The 20,490-nt window shown below is 43.1% G+C and overlaps 1 protein-coding gene across 3 annotated transcripts in view; it reads right to left on the reverse strand.

The window, feature by feature from the left end:
* LOC106588797 (rap guanine nucleotide exchange factor 5) overlaps nucleotides 1–20,490 on the reverse strand; it is a 57,188-nt gene that overhangs the window by 16,180 nt on the left and 20,518 nt on the right. For all 3 annotated transcript variants that reach the window (XM_014178231.3, XM_014178230.3, XM_045709510.2), the window contains exons 6-11: nucleotides 18,570–18,654; nucleotides 18,441–18,489; nucleotides 16,803–16,879; nucleotides 13,896–14,069; nucleotides 10,345–10,511; nucleotides 9,278–9,378 (exon numbers count right to left, since the gene is read on the reverse strand). In XM_014178231.3, coding sequence (XP_014033706.1) covers nucleotides 9,278–9,378; nucleotides 10,345–10,511; nucleotides 13,896–14,069; nucleotides 16,803–16,879; nucleotides 18,441–18,489; nucleotides 18,570–18,654 — 653 coding nt within the window. The remainder of the gene's footprint in view (nucleotides 1–9,277; nucleotides 9,379–10,344; nucleotides 10,512–13,895; nucleotides 14,070–16,802; nucleotides 16,880–18,440; nucleotides 18,490–18,569; nucleotides 18,655–20,490) is intronic.

Here is a 20,490-nt window from a genome sequence, read left to right on the forward strand (position 1 = left end):
CACCAAACCCGGACCAAGCGGCGGAAGAGGAAGGAGCAGCAGGAGTATAGCGTTATGGACCAATGGACTTGGGAACAGATCCTGGACGGAGAGGGACCATGGACTCAGGCTGGGGAATATCACCTCCCGCAGTGGGAGATTGAAGCGGTGAGAGCGGAGAGGCGCAATTACGAGGAGAGAGAGCGCAACGAGCGCGAGAGGCAGCCCCAATAAAAAAAATTTGGGGGGGCACACGGGACAGTTGGTGGAGCTGAGGTCGGAACCAGAGCCAGTCGGGAAGACATTGGAGGTGAGCGAGGGATATGAGACAGAGACTGTGACGGGATTAATGGGGAAATTAGGAGAGAGAGAGATGAGAGAGCTGCTAGTATGGTGCATTAAGTACGGCATTCGCCCTAATGAGCGTGTCGTGGGAATGATGTCACCTGAGGCAGCTCTCCATACTCGTCCTGAGGTGCGTGCTGGTTGTCTGGTAAAGACTGTGCCTGCGCCCAGAAACAGGCCTCCTGTATGTCTTCCCAGCCCTGCACGTCCTGTGCTTACGCCCAGAACCAAGCCTCCTGCATGTCTTCCTATCCTGGTCAAGCCCGTGTCTCCTCCACAGACCAGTACTCCAATGGGTCTCCCTATCCTGGTCAAGCCCGTGTCTCCTCCACAGACCAGTCCTCCAGTGGGTCTCCCTATCTTGGTCAAGCCCGTGCCTCCTCCACGGAACAGTCCTCCAGTGAGTCTCCCTATCCTGGTCAAGCCCGTGTCTCCTCCGCAGACCAGTCGTCCAGTGGGTCTCTCCACCCTGGTCTCTCATGTGCCACCTCCTCAAACCAGGCCTCCAGCGGGTCTTCCGAGACTGGTGAGTCAAGGGCCTGTGCCCAGAGCCAGGGCTCCGTTATGTCTCCCCAGCCTGGTGAATCCTGAGCCGGAACTGCAAGAGTGTCCAGACTGCCCGGAACTGCCACAGTCACCAGAGCTGCCCGCCAGTCAACAGTCGTCAGAGCTGCCCGCCAGTCAACAGTCGTCAGGGCTGCCCGCCAGTCAACAGTCGTCAGGGCTGCCCGCCAGTCAACAGTCGTCAGGGCTGCCCGCCAGTCAACAGTCGTCAGGGCTGCCCGCCAGTCAACAGTCGTCAGGGCTGCCCGCCAGTCAACAGTCGTCAGGGCTGCCCGCCAGTCAACAGTCGTCAGGGCTGCCCGCCAGTCAACAGTCGTCAGGGCTGCCCGCCAGTCAACAGTCGTCAGGGCTGCCCGCCAGTCAACAGTCGTCAGGGCTGCCCGCCAGTCAACAGTCGTCAGGGCTGCCCGCCAGTCAACAGTCGTCAGGGCTGCCCGCCAGTCAACAGTCGTCAGGGCTGCCCGCCAGTCAACAGTCGTCAGGGCTGCCCGCCAGTCAACAGTCGTCAGGGCTGCCCGCCAGTCAACAGTCGTCAGGGCTGCCCGCCAGTCAACAGTCGTCAGGGCTGCCCTGAACTGCCCGAGTGGCCAGACTGCCCTGAACTGCCCGAGTGGCCAGACTGCCCTGAACTGCCCGAGTGGCCAGACTGCCCTGAACTGCCCGAGTGGCCAGACTGCCCTGAACTGCCCGAGTGGCCAGACTGCCCGGAACTGCCCGAGTGGCCAGACTGCCCGGAACTGCCCGAGTGGCCAGACTGCCCGGAACTGCCCGAGTGGCAAGACTGCCCGGAGCTGCCAGAGGTGCCCAGACTGCCAGGATCTGCCAGGGTGCCCGCCTGCCAGGATCTGCCAGGGTGCCCTGCCTGTCCTCCGGCCCAGCCCGAGTGGCCCTCCTGCCCAGCCCGAGTGGCCCTCCTGCCCAGCCCGAGGGGCCCTCCTGCCCAGCCCGAGGGGCCCTCCTGCCCTCCGGCCCAGCCCGAGGGGCCCTCCTGCCCTCCGGCCCCCTCCTGCCCTCCGGCCCAGCCCGAGGGGCCCTCCTGCCCTCCGGCCCAGCCCGAGGGGCCCTCGTGTCCTCCGGCCCAGCCCGAGTGGCCCTCCAGTCCTCCGGCCCAGCCCGAGTGGTCTGTCTGCCAGGGTCAGCCCGAGTGGCCCGTCTGCCCGGCGCAGCTATCGGCGCCACCAAAGTGGGCGACGCCGAAGGTGGAGCGAGGTCCACGTCCTGCACCTGAGCCACCTCCAGGATAGGTGGGTTGGGGAGGGAGGGTGTAGCACAGTGCCGTCGGTGACGGCAGCCACCCTCCCTTCCCTCCCTTATTGTTTAGGTGTTCCTTTTTGTTGGGGATTTTCTTGTGTGTTCTTTTTTTAGGTGCATCCCGGGGTCTGCACCTTGAGGGGGGGGTACTGTCACGTCCTGACCAGTAGAGGGTGTAGTTGGGTCAGGACGTGGCAGAAGGGAGTGTGTGTTTTTTATTGTTTCATTGATTTTGGCCGTGTGACTTCCAATCAAGCACAGTTGTAGAGGGTTGTGGTTGATTGGGAGTCACACATAAGTTGCCTACGTTTCCTTTGTGTTTCGTGGGTAATTGTGCTTGTCAATGTGGTTGCACCTGACAGGACTGTGTTGGCAGTCAGTTTTTGTTGTTTTTGTAAATGCATAGTGTTCGTGACATTAAATATGACGAACCCTAACTCCGCCGCATTTTGGTCCACTTCTTCCATAGACAGCCGTTACATAGATAAACAGGTTCATGTCAATCCCTGCATGTTATTATCAAAAGTCTCATGGAATGTAGGCCTACATTGAACACCACACATTGTCTGCTACTGTAGGCTGAATGATATAACGGTTATTTCCATGTTAAAATGTTATGGGATGCGTATTCTCCATTGTTTTTGATGGTATGCCACTCTGGTTGGCCTACATTATGATCAAATAGCCACAGTAGCCTACTTGGCCACTGGTAAAACTGTAACTAAAGCGGGTACAGCCTCAGTGTTCACAGTAAACACACGCTGGAAGTTACACAAAATGTTCACAACGTCCAAGTTTGCGCTCAGCAGATCTGAAATTTGCTGAGTGCCTAATTATTTTTTGAAGGAACATTGGTCCTCATATCCTTAAAAAGTTCTACATCTGCACCATTGAGAGCATCCTGACTGGTTGCATCCCCACCTGGTATGGCAACTGTTCGGCATCTGACCGCAAGGCGCTACAGAGGGTAGTGCGTTCGGGCTCAGTACATCACTGGGGCCAAGCCACTGTTTTCTCTGCTACTGCATGGCAAGCGGTACAGGAGCGCGAAGTCTAGGTCCAAAAGGCTCCTTAACAGCTTCTACCCCCAAGCCATAAAACTGCTGAACAGTTAATCAAATGGCCACCCAGATTATTTATATTGACCCCCATTTTTTTATGCTGCTGCTACTTGCTGTTTATTATCTATGCATAGTCATTTTACCCCTACCTACATGTACAGTACCAGTCAAAAGTTTGGACATCAACTCATTCAAGGGATTTTCTTTATTTTTACTATTTTCAACATTGTAGAATAATAGTGAATACATCAAAACTATGAAATAACACATATGGAATCAAGTAGTAACCAAAAAAGTGTTAACCTGTTAGGGCTAGGGGGCAGCATTGACACGGCTGGATAAAAAACATACCCGATTTAATCTGGTTACCACTCCTACTCAGTAACTAGAATATGCATATACTTATTACATATGGATAGAAAACACCCTAAATTTTCTAAAACTGTTTGAATGGTGTCTGTGAGTATAACAGAACTCAAATGGCAGGTCAAAACCTGAGAGATTCCTTTACAGGAAGTGGCCTGTCTGACCATTTGTTGAACTTATTTTCCATCTCTATCATTTACTAAGGATCTCTGCTCTAACGTGACACTTCCCACGTCGTCCATAGGCGCTCAGAGCCCGGGAAAAAACAGAATGTCATCATTCCAGCCCCAGGCTGAAACACATTATCGCCTTTCTCAAGTGGCCCATCAAGAGACACTAGCTTATGCGCGTGACCCCGACCGCCCCCGCCTTTGGGATTTTTTCCTCTGTTTGCCGAAAAGGAGATTCCCTGTCGGAATATTATCGCTTTTCTACGAGAAAAATGTCGTAAAAATTGATTTTAAACAGCGGTTGACATGCTTCGATGTACGGTAATGGAATACTTCGAATTTTATTGTCACGAATTGCGCCAAGCGCGTGACACTTCTTTACTATTTCGGATAGTGTCTGGAACGCACGAACAAAACGCCGCTATTCGGATATAACGATGGATTATTTTGGACCAAACCAACATTTGTTATTGAAGTAGCTGTCCTGGGTGTGTATTCTGACGAAGACAACAAAAGGTAATGACATTTTTATAATAGTAAATATGATTATGGTGAGTGCTAAACTTGCCGGGTGTCTAAATAGCGAGCCCGTGATGCCTGGGCTATGTACTTAGAATATTGCAAAATGTGCTTTCACCAAAAAGCTATTTTAAAATCGGACATATCGAGTGCATAGAGGAGGTCTGTATCTATAATTCTTAAAATAATTGTTATGCTTTTTGTGAACGTTTATCGTGAGTAATTTAGTAAAATGTTAGCGAATTCCCCGGAAGTTTGCGGGGGGTATGCTAGTTCTGAACGTCACATGCTAATGTAAAAAGCTGGTTTTTGATATAAATATGAACTTGATTGAACAAAACATGCATGTATTGTATAACATAATGTCCTAGGGTTGTCATCTGATGAACATCATCAAAGGTGAGTGCTGCATTTAGCTGTCTTCTGGGTTTTGGTGACATTATATGCTGGCTTAAAAAATGGGTGTCTGATTATTTCTGGCTTGGTACTCTGCTGACATAATCTAATGTTTTGCTTTCGTTGTAAAGCCTTTTTGAAATCGGACAGTGTGGTTAGATTAACGAGAGTCTTATCTTTAAATGGCTGTAAAATAGTCATATGTTTGAGAAATTGAAGTAATAGGATTTTTAAGGTTTTGAAAATCGAGCCACAGGATAGCCGTGGCTGTTACGTAGGTGGGACGAATTCGTCCCGCCTAGCCTAGAGAGGTTAAACAAATCAAAATATATTTTATATTTGAGATTCTTCAAAGTAGCCACCCTTTGCCTTGTTGACAGCTTTGCACACTCTTGGCATTCTCTCAACCAGCTTCATGAGGTAGTCACCTGGAATGCATTTCAATTAACAGGTCTGCCTTGTTAAAAGTTAATTTGTGGAATTTCTTTCCTTCTTAATACATTTGAGACCAGCAGTTGTGTTGTGACAAGGTAGGGGTGGTATACAGAAGACAGCCCTATTTGGTAAAATACCAAGTCCATATTTTGGCAAGAACAGCTCAAATAAGCAAAGAGAAACGACAGTCCATCATTACTGACATGAAGGTCAGTCAATCCGGAAAATTTCAAGAACTTAGAAAGTTTCTTCAAGTGCAGTCACAAAAACCATCAAGCGCTATGATGAAACTGGCTCTCATGAGGACCGCCACAGGAAGACCCAGAGTTACCTCTGCTGCAGAGGATAAGTTCATTAGACTTACCAGCCTCAGAAATTGCAGCCCAAATAAATGCTTCACAGAGTTCAAGTAACAGACACATCTCAACATCAACTGTTCAGAGGAGACTGCGTGAATCAGGCTTTCATGGTTGACTTGCTGCAAAGAAACCACTACTAAAGGACACCAATAAGAAGAAGAGACTTGCTTGGGCCAAGAAACACAAGCAATGGGCATTAGATTGCCGTGTCTTTGTGAGATGCAGAGTAGGTGAACGGAGGATCTCCGCATTTGTGGTTCCCACCGTGAAGCATGGAGGAGGTGTGATGGTGTGGTGGCGCTTTACTGGTGACACTGTCTGTGATTTATTTTGAATTCAAGGCACACTTAACTTCTATGGGCTAAGTGGGACGCTAGCGTCCCACCTGCGGGACACAGCCAGTGAAATATCAGGTCGGCAAATTCAAAAACAACAAAATGTCATAATTCAACTTTCTCAAACATACACTTCTCCTTGATGTAACCACATTGTCCAATTTCAAAAAGGCTTTACAGCGAAAGCAAAACATTAGATTATGTTAGGAGAGTACATAGACAAAAATAATCACACAGCCATTTTCCAAGCAAGGACATGTGTCAATAAAACCCAAAACACAGCTAAATGAAGCACTAACCTTTGACAATCTTCATCAGATGACACTCCTAGGACATTATGTTACACAATACATGTATGTTTTGTTCGATAAAGTTCATATTTATATCCAAAAACAGCATTTTACATTGGCGCGTGATGTTCAGAAAATGTATTCCCACCAAAACTTCCGGTGAATGTGCACATCAATTTACAAAAATACTCATCATAAACGTTGACAAAATATATAACAATTATTTAAAGAATTATAGATAGACTACTCCTGGATGCAACCGCTGTGTCAGATTTTCAAATAGCTTTACGGAGAAAGCACATTTTTCAATATTCTGAGTTCATAGCTCAGCCATCACAGCAAGCTATACAGACACCTGCCAAGTTCGGGGCCACCTAAACTCAGAATTAGTATTAGAAATATTCTCTTACCTTTGCTGATCTTCGTCAGAATGCACTCCCAGGACTGCTACTTCCACAAGAAATGTTGTTTTTGTTCGAAATAATCCATATTTATGTCCAAATACCTCCGTTTTGTTCGTGCGTTCAGAGCACTATCCAAAGGAATAACGCGCGAGCACGGTACCAGAGACGAAAAGTCAAAATGTTCCATTACCGTACTTAGAAGCATGTCAAACGCTGTTTAACCTGTTAGGGACAGATGTTCCGCTAGCGGAACGCCTCACCAATATCCAATGGTATTGAGTGGCGCGAATTACAAATACCTCAAAAATGCAAAAACTTCCATTTTTCAAACATATGACTATTTTACACCATTTTAAAGACAAGACTCTCCTTTATCTAACCACATTGTCCGATTTCAAAAAGGCTTTACAACGAAAGCAAAACATTAGATTAAGTCAGGAGAGTACCCAGCCAGAAATAATCACACAGCCATTTTCAAAGCAAGCATATATGTCACAAAAACCAAAACCACAACTAAATGCAGCACTAACCTTTGATGACTTCATCAGATGACACTCCTAGGACATTATGTTATACAATATATGCATGTTTTGTTCAATCAAGTTCATATTTATATCAAAAACCAGCTTTTTACATTAGCATGTTTTGTTCAGAACTAGCATACCCACCGAAAACTTCCGGTGAATTTACTAAATTACTCACGATAAACGTTGACAAAAAGCATAACAATTATTTTAAGAATTATAGATACAGAACTCCTTTATGCTATCGCGGTGTCCGATTTTAAAATAGCTTTTCGGTGAAAGCACATTTTGCAATATTCTGAGTAGATAGCCCGGCCATCATGGCTAGCTATTTTGACACCCACCAAGTTTGGTACTCACCAAACTCAGATTTACTATAAGAAAAATTGGATTACCTTTGCTGTTCTTCGTCAGAATGCACTCCCAGGACATCTACTTCAACACCCAATGTTGTTTTGGTTCCAAAAAATCCATAGTTATATCCAAATAGCTCCGTTTTGTTCGTGCGTTCAAATCACTATCCGAAGGGTGACGCACCGGCGCGTTTCGTGACAAAGAAATTCAAAATATTCCATTACCGTACTTCGAAGCATGTCAAACGCTGTTTAAAATCTATTTTTATGCGATTTTTCTCATAAAATAGCAATAATATTCCAACCGGGAGACGTTGTATCCGTTCAAACACTGAAAGAAGAAAATGGAGTCGTCACATGCACGCGCACGCCAGTGCCATTGTTCTCAGAAGTACCACACTCCAAAACCCCTACTGTTTTTCGCCCAGAGACTGATTTATTTAGGAATATAGCCCACTCTTCTCACTGAATAGTGGGGTTTCAGAAGGAATGGTTTAAGTAATGGTGGATTATACAGATCCAGCCCTGGCAATGCAGTTTCATGAAGGGCTGAGAATGCAGTTGGCCTGAGCAAGGATCAGGCCTGAGCAAGGCGCTGAATCACTGATCTACAAATCATCTTACATCCCTAATAGCCACTCATTATGTTATCAAGATTAGTGCATCTGTGCAGACTGAGCTTGCTGCACAACGTTAAACTCTGTCCATGGGAAACGTGACAATATATATATATATTTTTTTATGAATGGTTCCGCAGAGCAGTGGATAGAGCAGCAGAAAGGTTCCTATGAATAATTAACTAACCAGCTGTCTGACGTTTAGATAGGAAAGCAAGCTTTTTATAGAACACCACTTTAAATGACTAGACTATTTAGCTGGCTTCTACCTCTTTCCTTCTCTCCACCCCTCTCCTTCCACCCTACCTTTCCCATTTTACTCCCTCCTTCCAACTGCTTTCATTTTCTCCATGTTAACAACTCTCCTTCACTCCTCCAATTTCACACACACACACACACACACACACACACACACACACACACACACACACACACACACACACACACACACACACACACACACACACACACCACACACACACACACACACACACACACACACACACACACACACACACACACACACACACACACACACACACACACACATCTAATCTTAGTAATCAGGTATTGTAGTGTTGTGCGTTAATCTCGCTTTAGGCTAGTTTCAGCTTGTTAAACATGTTGCTGTTTAAAACACACACTCGCGCACACACACGCACTCACACAGGCACGCATGCGCGCGTACACACACACACTCCTCTATTTTCTTTCAGCTCTCGTTTTGACTGGTGATCATTAGGGCTGAAGACTCATTTACCCAAGATGGTCTTTTGTCAGCGTTTCCCAATAGGTCACGCTAGTTAGACAACACTGAAATATGCTACAATATATTCCTGAGAAAGAAAGAACAAAAGAAAGAAAGAATGAAGAACAGTAGAATTAGTGGTTATGTTGCAACATGTTAGGACATTCCTAAGAGCAGGGGAGGGATTGGTGCACACAAACAAACACACAAATTAAATGATTTGGTGTACATTTAAATAAGTGTAATGGACTGAGTACAGATCTTTGGGGGATCCCACAATCACCAAACTATTTGCTGTGTGTTTGTGTGACCGGAAGTCCCCACAAGAATAGTAAACTAACCAAAATTTGACCAATTGGGGACATTTTGTTAGTCCCCACAAAGTCAAATGCTATTTCCAAGGGGTTTAGGATTAAGGTAGAATTTGTGTTAGGGTTAGAATTAGGTTTAGGGGTTATGGTTAGAAGTCAGGGTTAGGTTTTGGGGTTAAGGTTAAATAGGATTTAACAAGACTGTGTTAAGGATAAACAAGACTGTGTGTGTGTGTACGCGTTTACTCACCAGACACTCTGCTCTCCGGTGCTCCTCTCTGGTCATCCAGTCGTAGGTCACTCAGCAGGTGTTCTAGAATCTTCAGGGGTGTTCCAGACACCACCACATACCTAAACAGACACACACAGAGAAAAGTTACACATAAACAAGGACTCACGCGCACACACACACACACGATACACACATACCAACACACCTGTCAGAAGCACAGGAGGAAGAGCAGTAGTATTCCTCAGAGCTGCTATCTCTCCTTTCTCTCTCTTCCCTCTCCTCCTCATCCTCCCCTTCCTCATCAATGTAAGGTAGACTACTCCAGTCATCTTCATCCTCATCATCAATGTAGAGCAGGTAAGGGACATTGAAGGTTGGGACAGAACTACTACAACAGTCATCTTCATCATCATCACTACCCTCTTCATCTTCCTCTGCCTCCACTAGTGTGACAGTTCTCAAGTCCATCTCAATTCCTCCAGAGGATTTGCTCTCCCTAGCGCAACATGCCCAGCCAGGGTGCTCTGTCCTGGGCTGAAGAGCCAGCCTGCTCCACCTGCCTGCCTGGAGCTCCACAGATATAGAGGCTCTATAGTAGCTCTACCCCAAAAGGGGATGTACTGAGGCCTCCCCTCTCCCTGCCTAACACCAGAGACACACACACACCCTTTATAAAGTGTAAACACACCCTCCAGGCAGCAAACAGTCTTGCTTTCTTTTGCTTTGTTTTTCCCTTCAAGACAAGAAAATCATTCTCTCTCTGCTTGCAGCTAAAACACACACATTCTCTGTCATAACACACACAAACCCACACACATCCTCTAGGAAGCAAACACACAATCTATCTTGTCAGGGCAGAAACTGGTGTGCGTGCAGGCATGCAAAGGGTGTGACTTAAGACAGAGGGAAAAGGAGGGAGAATGTAAAATATTTTTCTTGACATGGCTTTCAACGAACAGGTTTGTCTGGGACATACACAGCATACAGTTTGAAGTCTTTATAGATCATATATAACGTTTACATGATTCATTTGTATATTCCAGCAACGCCTACAAAGACAGAGATTGAAAGTGAAGGATACTGACCTCTTCTCTCCGTCCTCCTCTCTGGCCCCTCCTCCTGATGGCGAGGAAGCGGGGTCAGGTGATGTCACTGATGATGGCGAGGAAGCGGGGTTAGGTGATGTCACTCTCTGTAGCACTAGGACGTCCCGACCCCTTTCCTTAAGACACACCCTCCCTACTGCCTCTCCCTGAGAGAGAGAGAGAGAGAGAGAGAGAGAGAGAGAGAGAGAGAGAATTGTACATTGGTATTGTATGCAGAATATAGAGAGAAACAGGAGGACAATATGTGTTGTGTGGGATATTTATAACACAGAGTGGAAAAGATACATATATTGTAGGGTGTCCAATCAAAAACGTATCTTTTGACCAATGAGTGAAATAAGTTAATTATGTAGATAATCCTTTAAGAAAACCAATGGTCCAAACCTCATGGTTCTATCATAATCCGTTCAAAGGTTACAAGAGTTTTTACCCTTGTAGGATGGCCAGAATTAGGGTGACTAAATCAATGGAGGCCAGAGAAGAAAAAAATAGGTCAAAACTCTGAAAAATGGCATCTCATCAGATAGACTGGATTCTGTGCAAGAATGAAAACTACTGCTACCTGACAGGCTCACTTTCCTCTCGAACCCGCAGGACATAAAACAATATAGAGCTAAGATGTATATCCATTTTGAGACATGACATGAAGTATTTTCATATTTTAGTGTACACTTGTCATATTAATGCAAAATTCCCGTTGTTGTTAGAAGATTTCTCACAAAAAGAAGCATCTCTGTGAAAGGTCAACGGAGCACTGAGCATAAAAAAGGTTTTTTATTTTCAAAGCCTTTTACATTTCATTCAGCTCATGTCATGCAACCTGCGGAATCAACTGTGAAGACCACGACCACCCTATCTCTTGGGCAAGGACCCACCACCTCTCCCATCAACTCCCTGTGAGCCGCAGATTAAAACAACGGTCTGATATCTGATACAGGGTTACCCCCCTATACACACACCAACCACACACTCAATGTACATCTATACACAGTTAGAATCTGCTGCAGCAAAACCAAATCCATTTAGTTTGAGAAAGTATGCTAGCGATGTAAGAGAAAACAGAGTTTGGACATTTGATGGCCTGAAAATAAAGGAATGTTGTATACTAGAGACAGAATGTTGTATACTAGAGACAGAATGTTATATACTAGAGACAGAATGTTATATACTAGAGACAGAATGTTATATACTAGAGACAGAATGTTATATACTAGAGACAGAATGTTATATACTAGAGACAGAATGTTATGTACTAGAGACAGAATGTTATGTACTAGAGACAGAATGTTATGTACTAGAGACAGAATGTTATATACTAGAGAGACAAAATGTTATATACTAGAGAGACAGAATGTTATATACTAGAGAGACAGAATGTTATATACTAGAGAGACAGAATGTTATATACTAGAGACAGAATGTTATATACTAGAGACAGAATGTTATATACTAGAGACAGAATGTCATATACTAGAGAGAATGTTATATACTAGAGACAGAATGTTGCACACTAGAGACAGAATGTTGCATACTAGAGACAGAATGTTATATACTAGAGAGACAGAATGTTGTATACGAGAGACAGAATGTTATATACTAGAGACAGAATGTTGTACACTAGAGACAGAATGTTGTATACTGGAGAGACAGAATGTTGTATACTAGAGAGACAGAATGTTGTATACTAGAGAGACAGAATGTTGTATACTAGAGAGAGAGAATGTTATATACTAGAGACAGAATGTTGCACACTAGAGACAGAATGTTGTATACTGGAGAGACAGAATGTTGTATACTAGAGAGAGAGAATGTTATATACTAGAGACAGAATGTTGCACACTAGAGACAGAATGTTGCACACTAGAGACAGAATGTTATATACTAGAGACAGAATGTTGTATACTAGAGAGACAGAATGTTGTATACTAGAGAGACAGAATGTTGTATACTAGAGAGACAGAATGTTGTATACTAGAGAGACAGAATGTTGTATACTAGAGAGACAGAATGTTGTATACTAGAGAGACAGAATGTTGTATACTAGAGAGACAGAATGTTATATACTAGAGACAGAATGTTGTATACGAGAGACAGAATGTTGTACACTAGAGACAGAATGTTATATACTAGAGACAGAATGTTATATACTAGAGACAGAATGTTATATACTAGAGACAGAATGTTATATACTAGAGACAAAATGTTATATACTAGAGACAAAATGTTATATACTAGAGACAGAATGTTATATACTAGAGACAGAATGTTGTATATTAGTGAGACAAAATGTTGTACACTAGAGAGAGAATGTTGTACACTAGAGAGAGAATGTTGTACACTAGAGAGAATGTTATACACTAGAGAGAATGTTATACACTAGAGACAGAATGTTATATACTAGAGACAGAATGTTATATACTAGAGACAGAATGTTATATACTAGAGACAGAATGTTATATACTAGAGACAGAATGTTATATACTAGAGAGACAGAATGTTATATACTAGAGAGACAGAATGTTATATACTAGAGAGACAGAATGTTACATACTAGAGAGACAGAATGTTACATACTAGAGACAGAATGTTGTATACTAGAGACAGAATGTTGTATACTAGAGAGACAGAATGTTGTATACTAGAGAGAATGTTATATACTAGAGACAGAATGTTATATACTAGAGACAGAATGTTGTATACTAGAGACAGAATGTTGTATACTAGAGACAGAATGTTATATACTAGAGACAGAATGTTATATACTAGAGACAGAATGTTGTATACTAGAGACAGAATGTTGTATACTAGAGACAGAATGTTATATACTAGAGACAGAATGTTATATACTAGAGACAGAATGTTGTATACTAGAGACAGAATGTTGTATACTAGAGACAGAATGTTGTATACTAGAGAGACAGAATGTTGTATACTAGAGAGACAGAATGTTGTATACTAGAGAGACAGAATGTTATATACTAGAGACAGAATGTTATATACTAGAGACAGAATGTTATATACTAGAGACAGAATGTTGTATACTAGAGACAGAATGTTGTATACTAGAGAGACAGAATGTTGTATACTAGAGACAGAATGTTATATACTAGAGACAGAATGTTATATACTAGAGACAGAATGTTGTATACTAGAGACAGAATGTTGTATACTAGAGACAGAATGTTGTATACTAGAGACAGAATGTTGTATACTAGAGACAGAATGTTACATACTAGAGAGACAGAATGTTCCAACTTCTCACAGATGACTGGCTGACATACGTAGAGGGGAGGAAAGGAAAGGAAGGGTTCGACAAGTCCGTAAAATACACATCCACACATATACCCCCCCACACACACATACAGATAAACACACACACACACACGTGAAGTTAGAGCATACTATCACAAAATACAGTATTCAGAAGTATGTTTGTCAGAGGATATGTGTGTGTGTGTGTGTGTGTGTGTGTGTGTGTGTGTGTGTGTGTGTGTGTGTGTGTGTGTGTGTGTGTGTGTGTGTGTACTCACGGTGGGGTTGCGGTGGTCTGGTACTATGTAGTTCTGGTTCTGTAACAGTCTGCAGCCGTCCTTAGCCAGTCTCTGGACCAGCTCTAGTCTGGTCAGCTCCTCGCGGCCACATACACCGTCCGGCCGCACACACACACTCCCCACGTTGCCACGGAGCGAACACCCCCCCCCCAGCTGTAAGGAGGGGGGCAGAGAGAACAGGTAGCTTAGTCCACAGCCCAACGACATCATCAGTTCACAGGGTTAGAGGTGAGAAGTTAAATATAAAGGTAGGTAACACCCCAAAATAACTTTAGGATCAAATCTACCCCCCTCTCACGGTCTGTCAGCTAGTCTGTCTGTCTGTCTCAGGGTCTCTGTCTGTAAATCACAGAGAAAGAGAGAAAATAACTCAAAATAATCCCAGTCCCTCTCTCTCTGTCTCTGTGTGTTCTTCAGAAACGTAGTGCCGTGTCCTCCCTAGCAGAGCCCTGGCTTTAGAAACACTGCGTCTGGGCCAGTGTGCATGTGTGGAGGTGTTCTTAGCGATACTCTGTTGTTGTGGGGGTTAGGGTTATACTTGGGACGGAGGAGATCCCTTGGTAATATGATGGTCTCATCAGTAAGTGTCACGTCCTGACCAGCAGATGGAGCTAGTGTTTTAGTTTTGGTCAGGACGTGGCATGTTTGTGTTTGTTAAATGTTGGGTTGATGATTGGGACTTCCAATTGAAGGCAGGTGTGTATAGTTGCCTTTGATTGGAAGTCCTACATAGGTGTGTGTGTTTGTCTTTGGGGTTGTGGGGAATTGTTCTGTGTTGAGCCTATGCTTTGCCAGACTGTTTGTTGGTTGTTCGTTCATTCTCATGGTTTGTTATTTTGGCATTCATTTTGATAGTGAATAAAAGTCAAGATGAGCCTGCACATACCTGCTGCGTTTTGGTCCTCTTCTCTCCAGTACGACATTTTCAAGGATGAGTACAACTATTTTTATGACAGTAAGGCAATGTGGACTGTTTATTTACATTGGAGTCTACACGGTGTGTGTGTGTGGATTGGCTGTGAGCAGGGTACTTCCCGCGAGTGAAACTATCCCACGGTGCCGCCACCACACACACACACACACACCTTCCGGCAAACCATTGTTTACAAAGAAAACACCCGATAACAACACACTCTATCTGAGCCACAACCCAAAGTCCTGTCTCCCCTCTTCTACTTCCTCACTCAAATAGAGAACAGCCAAGTAAACACGCGCACACACACACTTACACACGTGATGGAGGAAATTCATTATTGAAGGAGTGTAAAAGGTTTATTCAGTATACACTCTTCTACTTTCCTCTCTTGTCCGCTCCTCCCCTCTTCTCCCATCCTTCCCTCTCCTCTACTGTGAGGTGTGTGTGTGTGTGTGTGTGTGTGTGTGTGTGTGTGTGTGTGTGTGTGTGTGTGTGTGTGTGTCACAATGCTGCCATTTTTAGACTGCTGGCTGGTGGCAATAATGTAATCACTTTTTCAGTAATTAAAGTTGGAAATTCAAACATGGCAGATTGTAAAATACATTTTTGCTGTAACAGCATACTAATCAGCTACCAATAGATGTTTTATAATATAAAACTGTCCTGTATAGGCTACCTCAACCTGCATGACATGAGCCATCCTTGTAACGGCTGTCGTCGGAATGAGTGGACCAAAGCGCAGTGTGGTAAGTGCTCATGATATTTATTTTCAAGAAACACTCAAACAAAATGGAAAAACGAAAACGCACAGTTCCGTCAGGCAGATACGCTAAACAGAAAATAACCTCCCACAAAACAGGCTGCCTAAGTATGATTCCCAATCAGAGACAACGATAGACAGCTGCCTCTGATTGGGAACCACACTGGCTCAAAAACAAAGAAATAGAAAACATAGATATTCCCACCTGAGTCACACCCTGACTTAACCAAACATAGAGAATAAATAATATCTCTAAGGTCAGGTGACAATCCTCGTGCTCTTTTCCAGCTTGGATAGAAAGTTGTTGTGTGTAAAACCAGTCTATTAATACCAAATAATACAGTCAGTCCACCCTCAAAACACTAGTTTACTATGGATTGTTTTATTATTCAGTCTACTATCTATCTATAGCTATATACCATATTTACCTGCTATTTAGCTACTATTTATAAACTTATTATAAAAATGACACACCAAATAGCCCAACAATGAGGAAAAGAGTAGTCTGCTTGAGGATAAATTCAGCCACTATTTATTGTTCAACTCATCGGGTTTTGTCTGGCTAATTGCCTACACAAATGGGCTGCAAACTCAAGGTAAATTAAATTAAACCAACTTGAGACTCCCCTGGTCACCACAAATCCTCCTTTTTTGGGTGAAAATGTTTTCACCACAGCCTACAGGTCAAGGTTGCAGGCCCGACTGTTTTCTATACTGAGTATTGCCAACCCAGACAGTCTTTCCTGAGACATTGTGCATTATATGTCCATTGCGCTGCACACGATTTAAACTTACTCTTGAATGATGCATGCCAAGATATACCAGAGATAAGAGACTGTTGATATTACAACCAACAACTCGTAAACCACTTTTTCTTTTTTTCAAGCCCTCAAGAAAGGCTAAATATGATAATCTGTTTGCATCTGCCAATTCATTGGCTGTCCAGTATCCAGACGACCTGTCCCCAGAGCTCCTATACAGTTAATCTCTGCAATTAAGGAGAATGAGAGGCTCAATTAAAAAGATGTTGCAGAACTGATGTATTTGAAGCACAACTCCCTTCTGCCCAGTTTCCCTGAAGTTGCAACGGCAATCAAGCTGCTTTTATATTCCTGTAACTGTCGCTTCTGTGGAGAGATCGTTTTCTAAACTAAAACTGCGGGGGTGTCCGGTATGCCAGTGTGTGTGTGTGTGTGTGTGTGTGTCCTACCATGGTGTTCTCCTCATTGGTTGTGGGTGACTGTCGGGGGGTGGAGTCTGGTGACTCTTGGCCACCCTGCTCTGCCACTGCAACCAATCACAACACAGAATGTTAGATTGACAGCTGTCAGGACTAATCACCTAGAGGACTAAGGTTTTACTTGCTGAAACTAAAGGAAACCTTAGTGGCACCAACATACTGTAGTAACACACAATAGTGATGCGCAGGTTGACTCATAACCCACAGTCCCCGTGGATATACCTGAAGGGCGAGCGGGTTTAGGGTCATGAAATATTGTGTGGATGAAGGGCGGGTGGGTGGCGGTGGGTTGAATAAAGAGAAAACAATGCATTAAAAATCCATAAATGTATAATTCTTGTGCAATTCAAATCTATAGGCTACAGTGAGGTTTTTCTTTCATTATTTTTATCTGTCATTAGTACGTAAGCCTAAGCTTTAGGGCCTAACTGTACACGTGCCAAATACACGCCATTCGCCAAATGCGTTTGGGAACTTAAGCAAAAAAAGTTAACGTCGATCCACTGAGGCAAAAAGGACAATGTCGGCATTGAATTCAATAATAGAAACGATGCAAAATGGAGAGTTGAAAATAAAGAGAAGGGGAGGCCAGAAAAGTAATGTTTGGTAAAGATTTGGTGAAGTGGTAAAAGAGGATGATAGCAGTGCCAGCTATGTTATGTGTGATGATGGTGAGAGGCGCTATACAAATTCGACAGTCACAAGGCAAGGACTTCAAATATGCACGTCAAAGGGAACAGTACTGTTTAGATGGGTTAAATGGAATAGCAACTGAAATCTGGACACTGATTATAGGAATATAACCTCTCACATAGCCTAATATTAATTCCTGCAGAATTAAGCATTTCTTGCTGTAAAATGTTACACCAAATGTACATTTTGACTCGGGAACAGGAGTGGAGGAATATGATTTCTTTCTTTCAGCATCTTGAGAGAATGAATGCGAGGTTAGGGACCGTCTGTAAATGTGCTATCAACCACATAAAATCATGTGCATTTCAACCACATAAAATATGCCTCCATGTCGAACTGAAATCTTATCAGAAACATGTTGGGTCGTATTCAGATGTTTTTAATTTCCTTAAAACCGGTCAAACTGATGCCATTTAAAAATATATATATATATATGTTATTGCATTTTCTCCCTGGTCCCTAAACGTCTGCTGTGCAAGACAGGCAGAGAGGAAAGAGAACTTCACCGATGTCAACTACATTGAAGCATTCATCGATATCTAACATTATTCTGGTGAGCAAGAGTTTATTTTGTCTTCTAGGGCAGTAATGACAGAAGAGAAGCTGCATGTATGTAATTATAGACATGTTGACTAACAAATAGACTACCAAAATGTTGGAAATTATATGCACAAACGTCTAAATTAGGCTTAAAAAAAAAATCCTGCCAAATCCCCTGTCAATTTTTCTTCCCGTAATCTGACTGTACAGTGCATTTTCTATTTGCGGGTTAAGGTCGGGTGTGACCTCACTGTCACATATAGTTGAGGGGTTGCTAATAAGCAGTTGCAGGCGGCTTCGGGGGAACAAACAGCTGACCTGCGCATCACTAACACACATAATATAGTACCACATGTAATATAGTAACCAACTCACTGGCTTTGCGAGCCTTGCGGGCAAGAGCAGCAGCCAACTCATTCTGGACCTGTAGGGGTAGAACATACAGCAAACTCAATGACAGCTCCTGTCAGACAAACAGGCAGGCACACACACACACATACACACCGTGGCGGTGAGTCTCTCTAGTGCTTTCATCTGGAGAAAGCTGTCCCCGCAGACATCTCTGTTCCCCTCAGAGTCCTCCTCAGACCTACGACACACACACACACAAACACACACAAACACACACACTTTAAAAAAATATTGTTCTATTCAGGTGTGCAAAGAGAATTACCCAGAAAGACTGCCAAAGGTGATTCTAACATGTGTGTGAATATTTACAGTACCAGTAAAAAAAACTCATTCAAGGGCTTTTCTTTATTTGTACTATTTTCTACATTGTAGAATAATAGTGAAGACATAACTATGAAATAACACATATGGAATCATGTAGTAACCAAAAAAGTGTTAAACAAATCAAAATATATGTTATATTCTTCAAAGTAGCCACCCTTTGCCTTGATGACAGCTTTGCACACTTGGCATTCTCTCAACCAGCTTCATGAGGTAGTCCCCTGGAATGCATTTCAATTAACGTGTGCCTTGTTAAAAGTTCAAATATTGATTTGTTTAACTTCTCTAGGGTCGGCGGGACGAAATCGTCCCACCTACGTAGCAGCCAGTGGAATCCTTTGGCGCGTTATTCAAATACCTTAGAAATGCTATTACTTCAATTTCTCAAACATATGACTATTTTACAGCATTTTAAAGACAAGACTCTCGTTAATCTAACCACACTGTCCGATTTCAAAAAGGCTTTACAATGAAAGCAAAACATTAGATTATGTCAGCAGAGTACCCAGCCAGAAATAATCAGACACCCATTTTTCAAGCTAGCATATAATGTCACAAAAACCCAGAAGACAGCTAAATGCAGCACTAACCTTTGATCTTCATCAGATGACACTCCTAGGACATTATGGTATACAATACATGCATGTTTTGTTCAATCAAGTTCATATTTATATCAAAATCCAGCTTTTTACATTAGCATGTGACGTTCAGAACTAGCATACCCCCCGCAAACTTCCGGTGAATTTATTAACAATTTACTAAATTACTCACGATAAACGTTCACAAAACGCATAACAATTATTTGAAGAATTATAGATACAGAACTCCTCTATGCACTCGATATGTCCAATTTTAAAATAGCTTTTTGGTGAAAGCACATTTTGCAATATTCTAAGTAGATAACCCGGCATCACAGGGCTAGCTATTTAGACACCCAGCAAGTTTAGCCTTCACCAAACTCCGATTTACTATTAGAAAAGTTTGATTACCTTTGGTGTTCTTCGTCAGAATGCACTCCCAGGACTTCTACTTCAATAACAAATGTTGGTTTGGTCCCAAATAATCCATAGTTATATCCAAACAGCGGCGTTTTGTTCGTGCGTTCAAGACACTATCCGAAAGGGTAAATAAGGGTTACGAGCACGGCGCATTTCGTGACAAAAAAAATTCTAAATATTCCATTACCGTACTTCGAAGCATGTCAACCGCGGTTTAAAATCAATTTTTATGCCATTTTTCTCGTAAAATAGCGATAATATTCCGACCGGGAATCTGCGTTTAGGTAAATAGACGAAAGAAATTAAAGCACGGGGTCGACTCGTGCACGCGTCTAAGCCCATTGTCCTCTGATCGGCCACTTGCCAAACGCCCTAATGTGTTTCAGCCTGGGGCTGCCTCGATATCATTCAGCTTTTTCCCGGGCTCTGAGAGCCTATGGGAGCCGTAGGAAGTGTCACGTTACAGCAGAGATCCTCAGTCTTCAATAAACAGAGACAAGAAGAACAAGATCTTGTCAGAGAGGGCACTTCCTGTAAGGAATCTTCTCAGGTTTTTGCCTGCCATATGAGTTCTGTTATACTCACAGACACCATTCAAACAGTTTTAGAAACTTTAGGGTGTTTTCTATCCAAAGCCAATAATTATATGCATATTCTAGTTACTGGGTAGGAGTAGTAACCAGATTAAATCGGGT

The sequence above is a fragment of the Salmo salar genome, chromosome 27, assembly GCF_965601325.2.
Source record: "Salmo salar chromosome 27, fSalSal1, whole genome shotgun sequence".
NCBI lineage: Eukaryota > Metazoa > Chordata > Actinopteri > Salmoniformes > Salmonidae > Salmo > Salmo salar.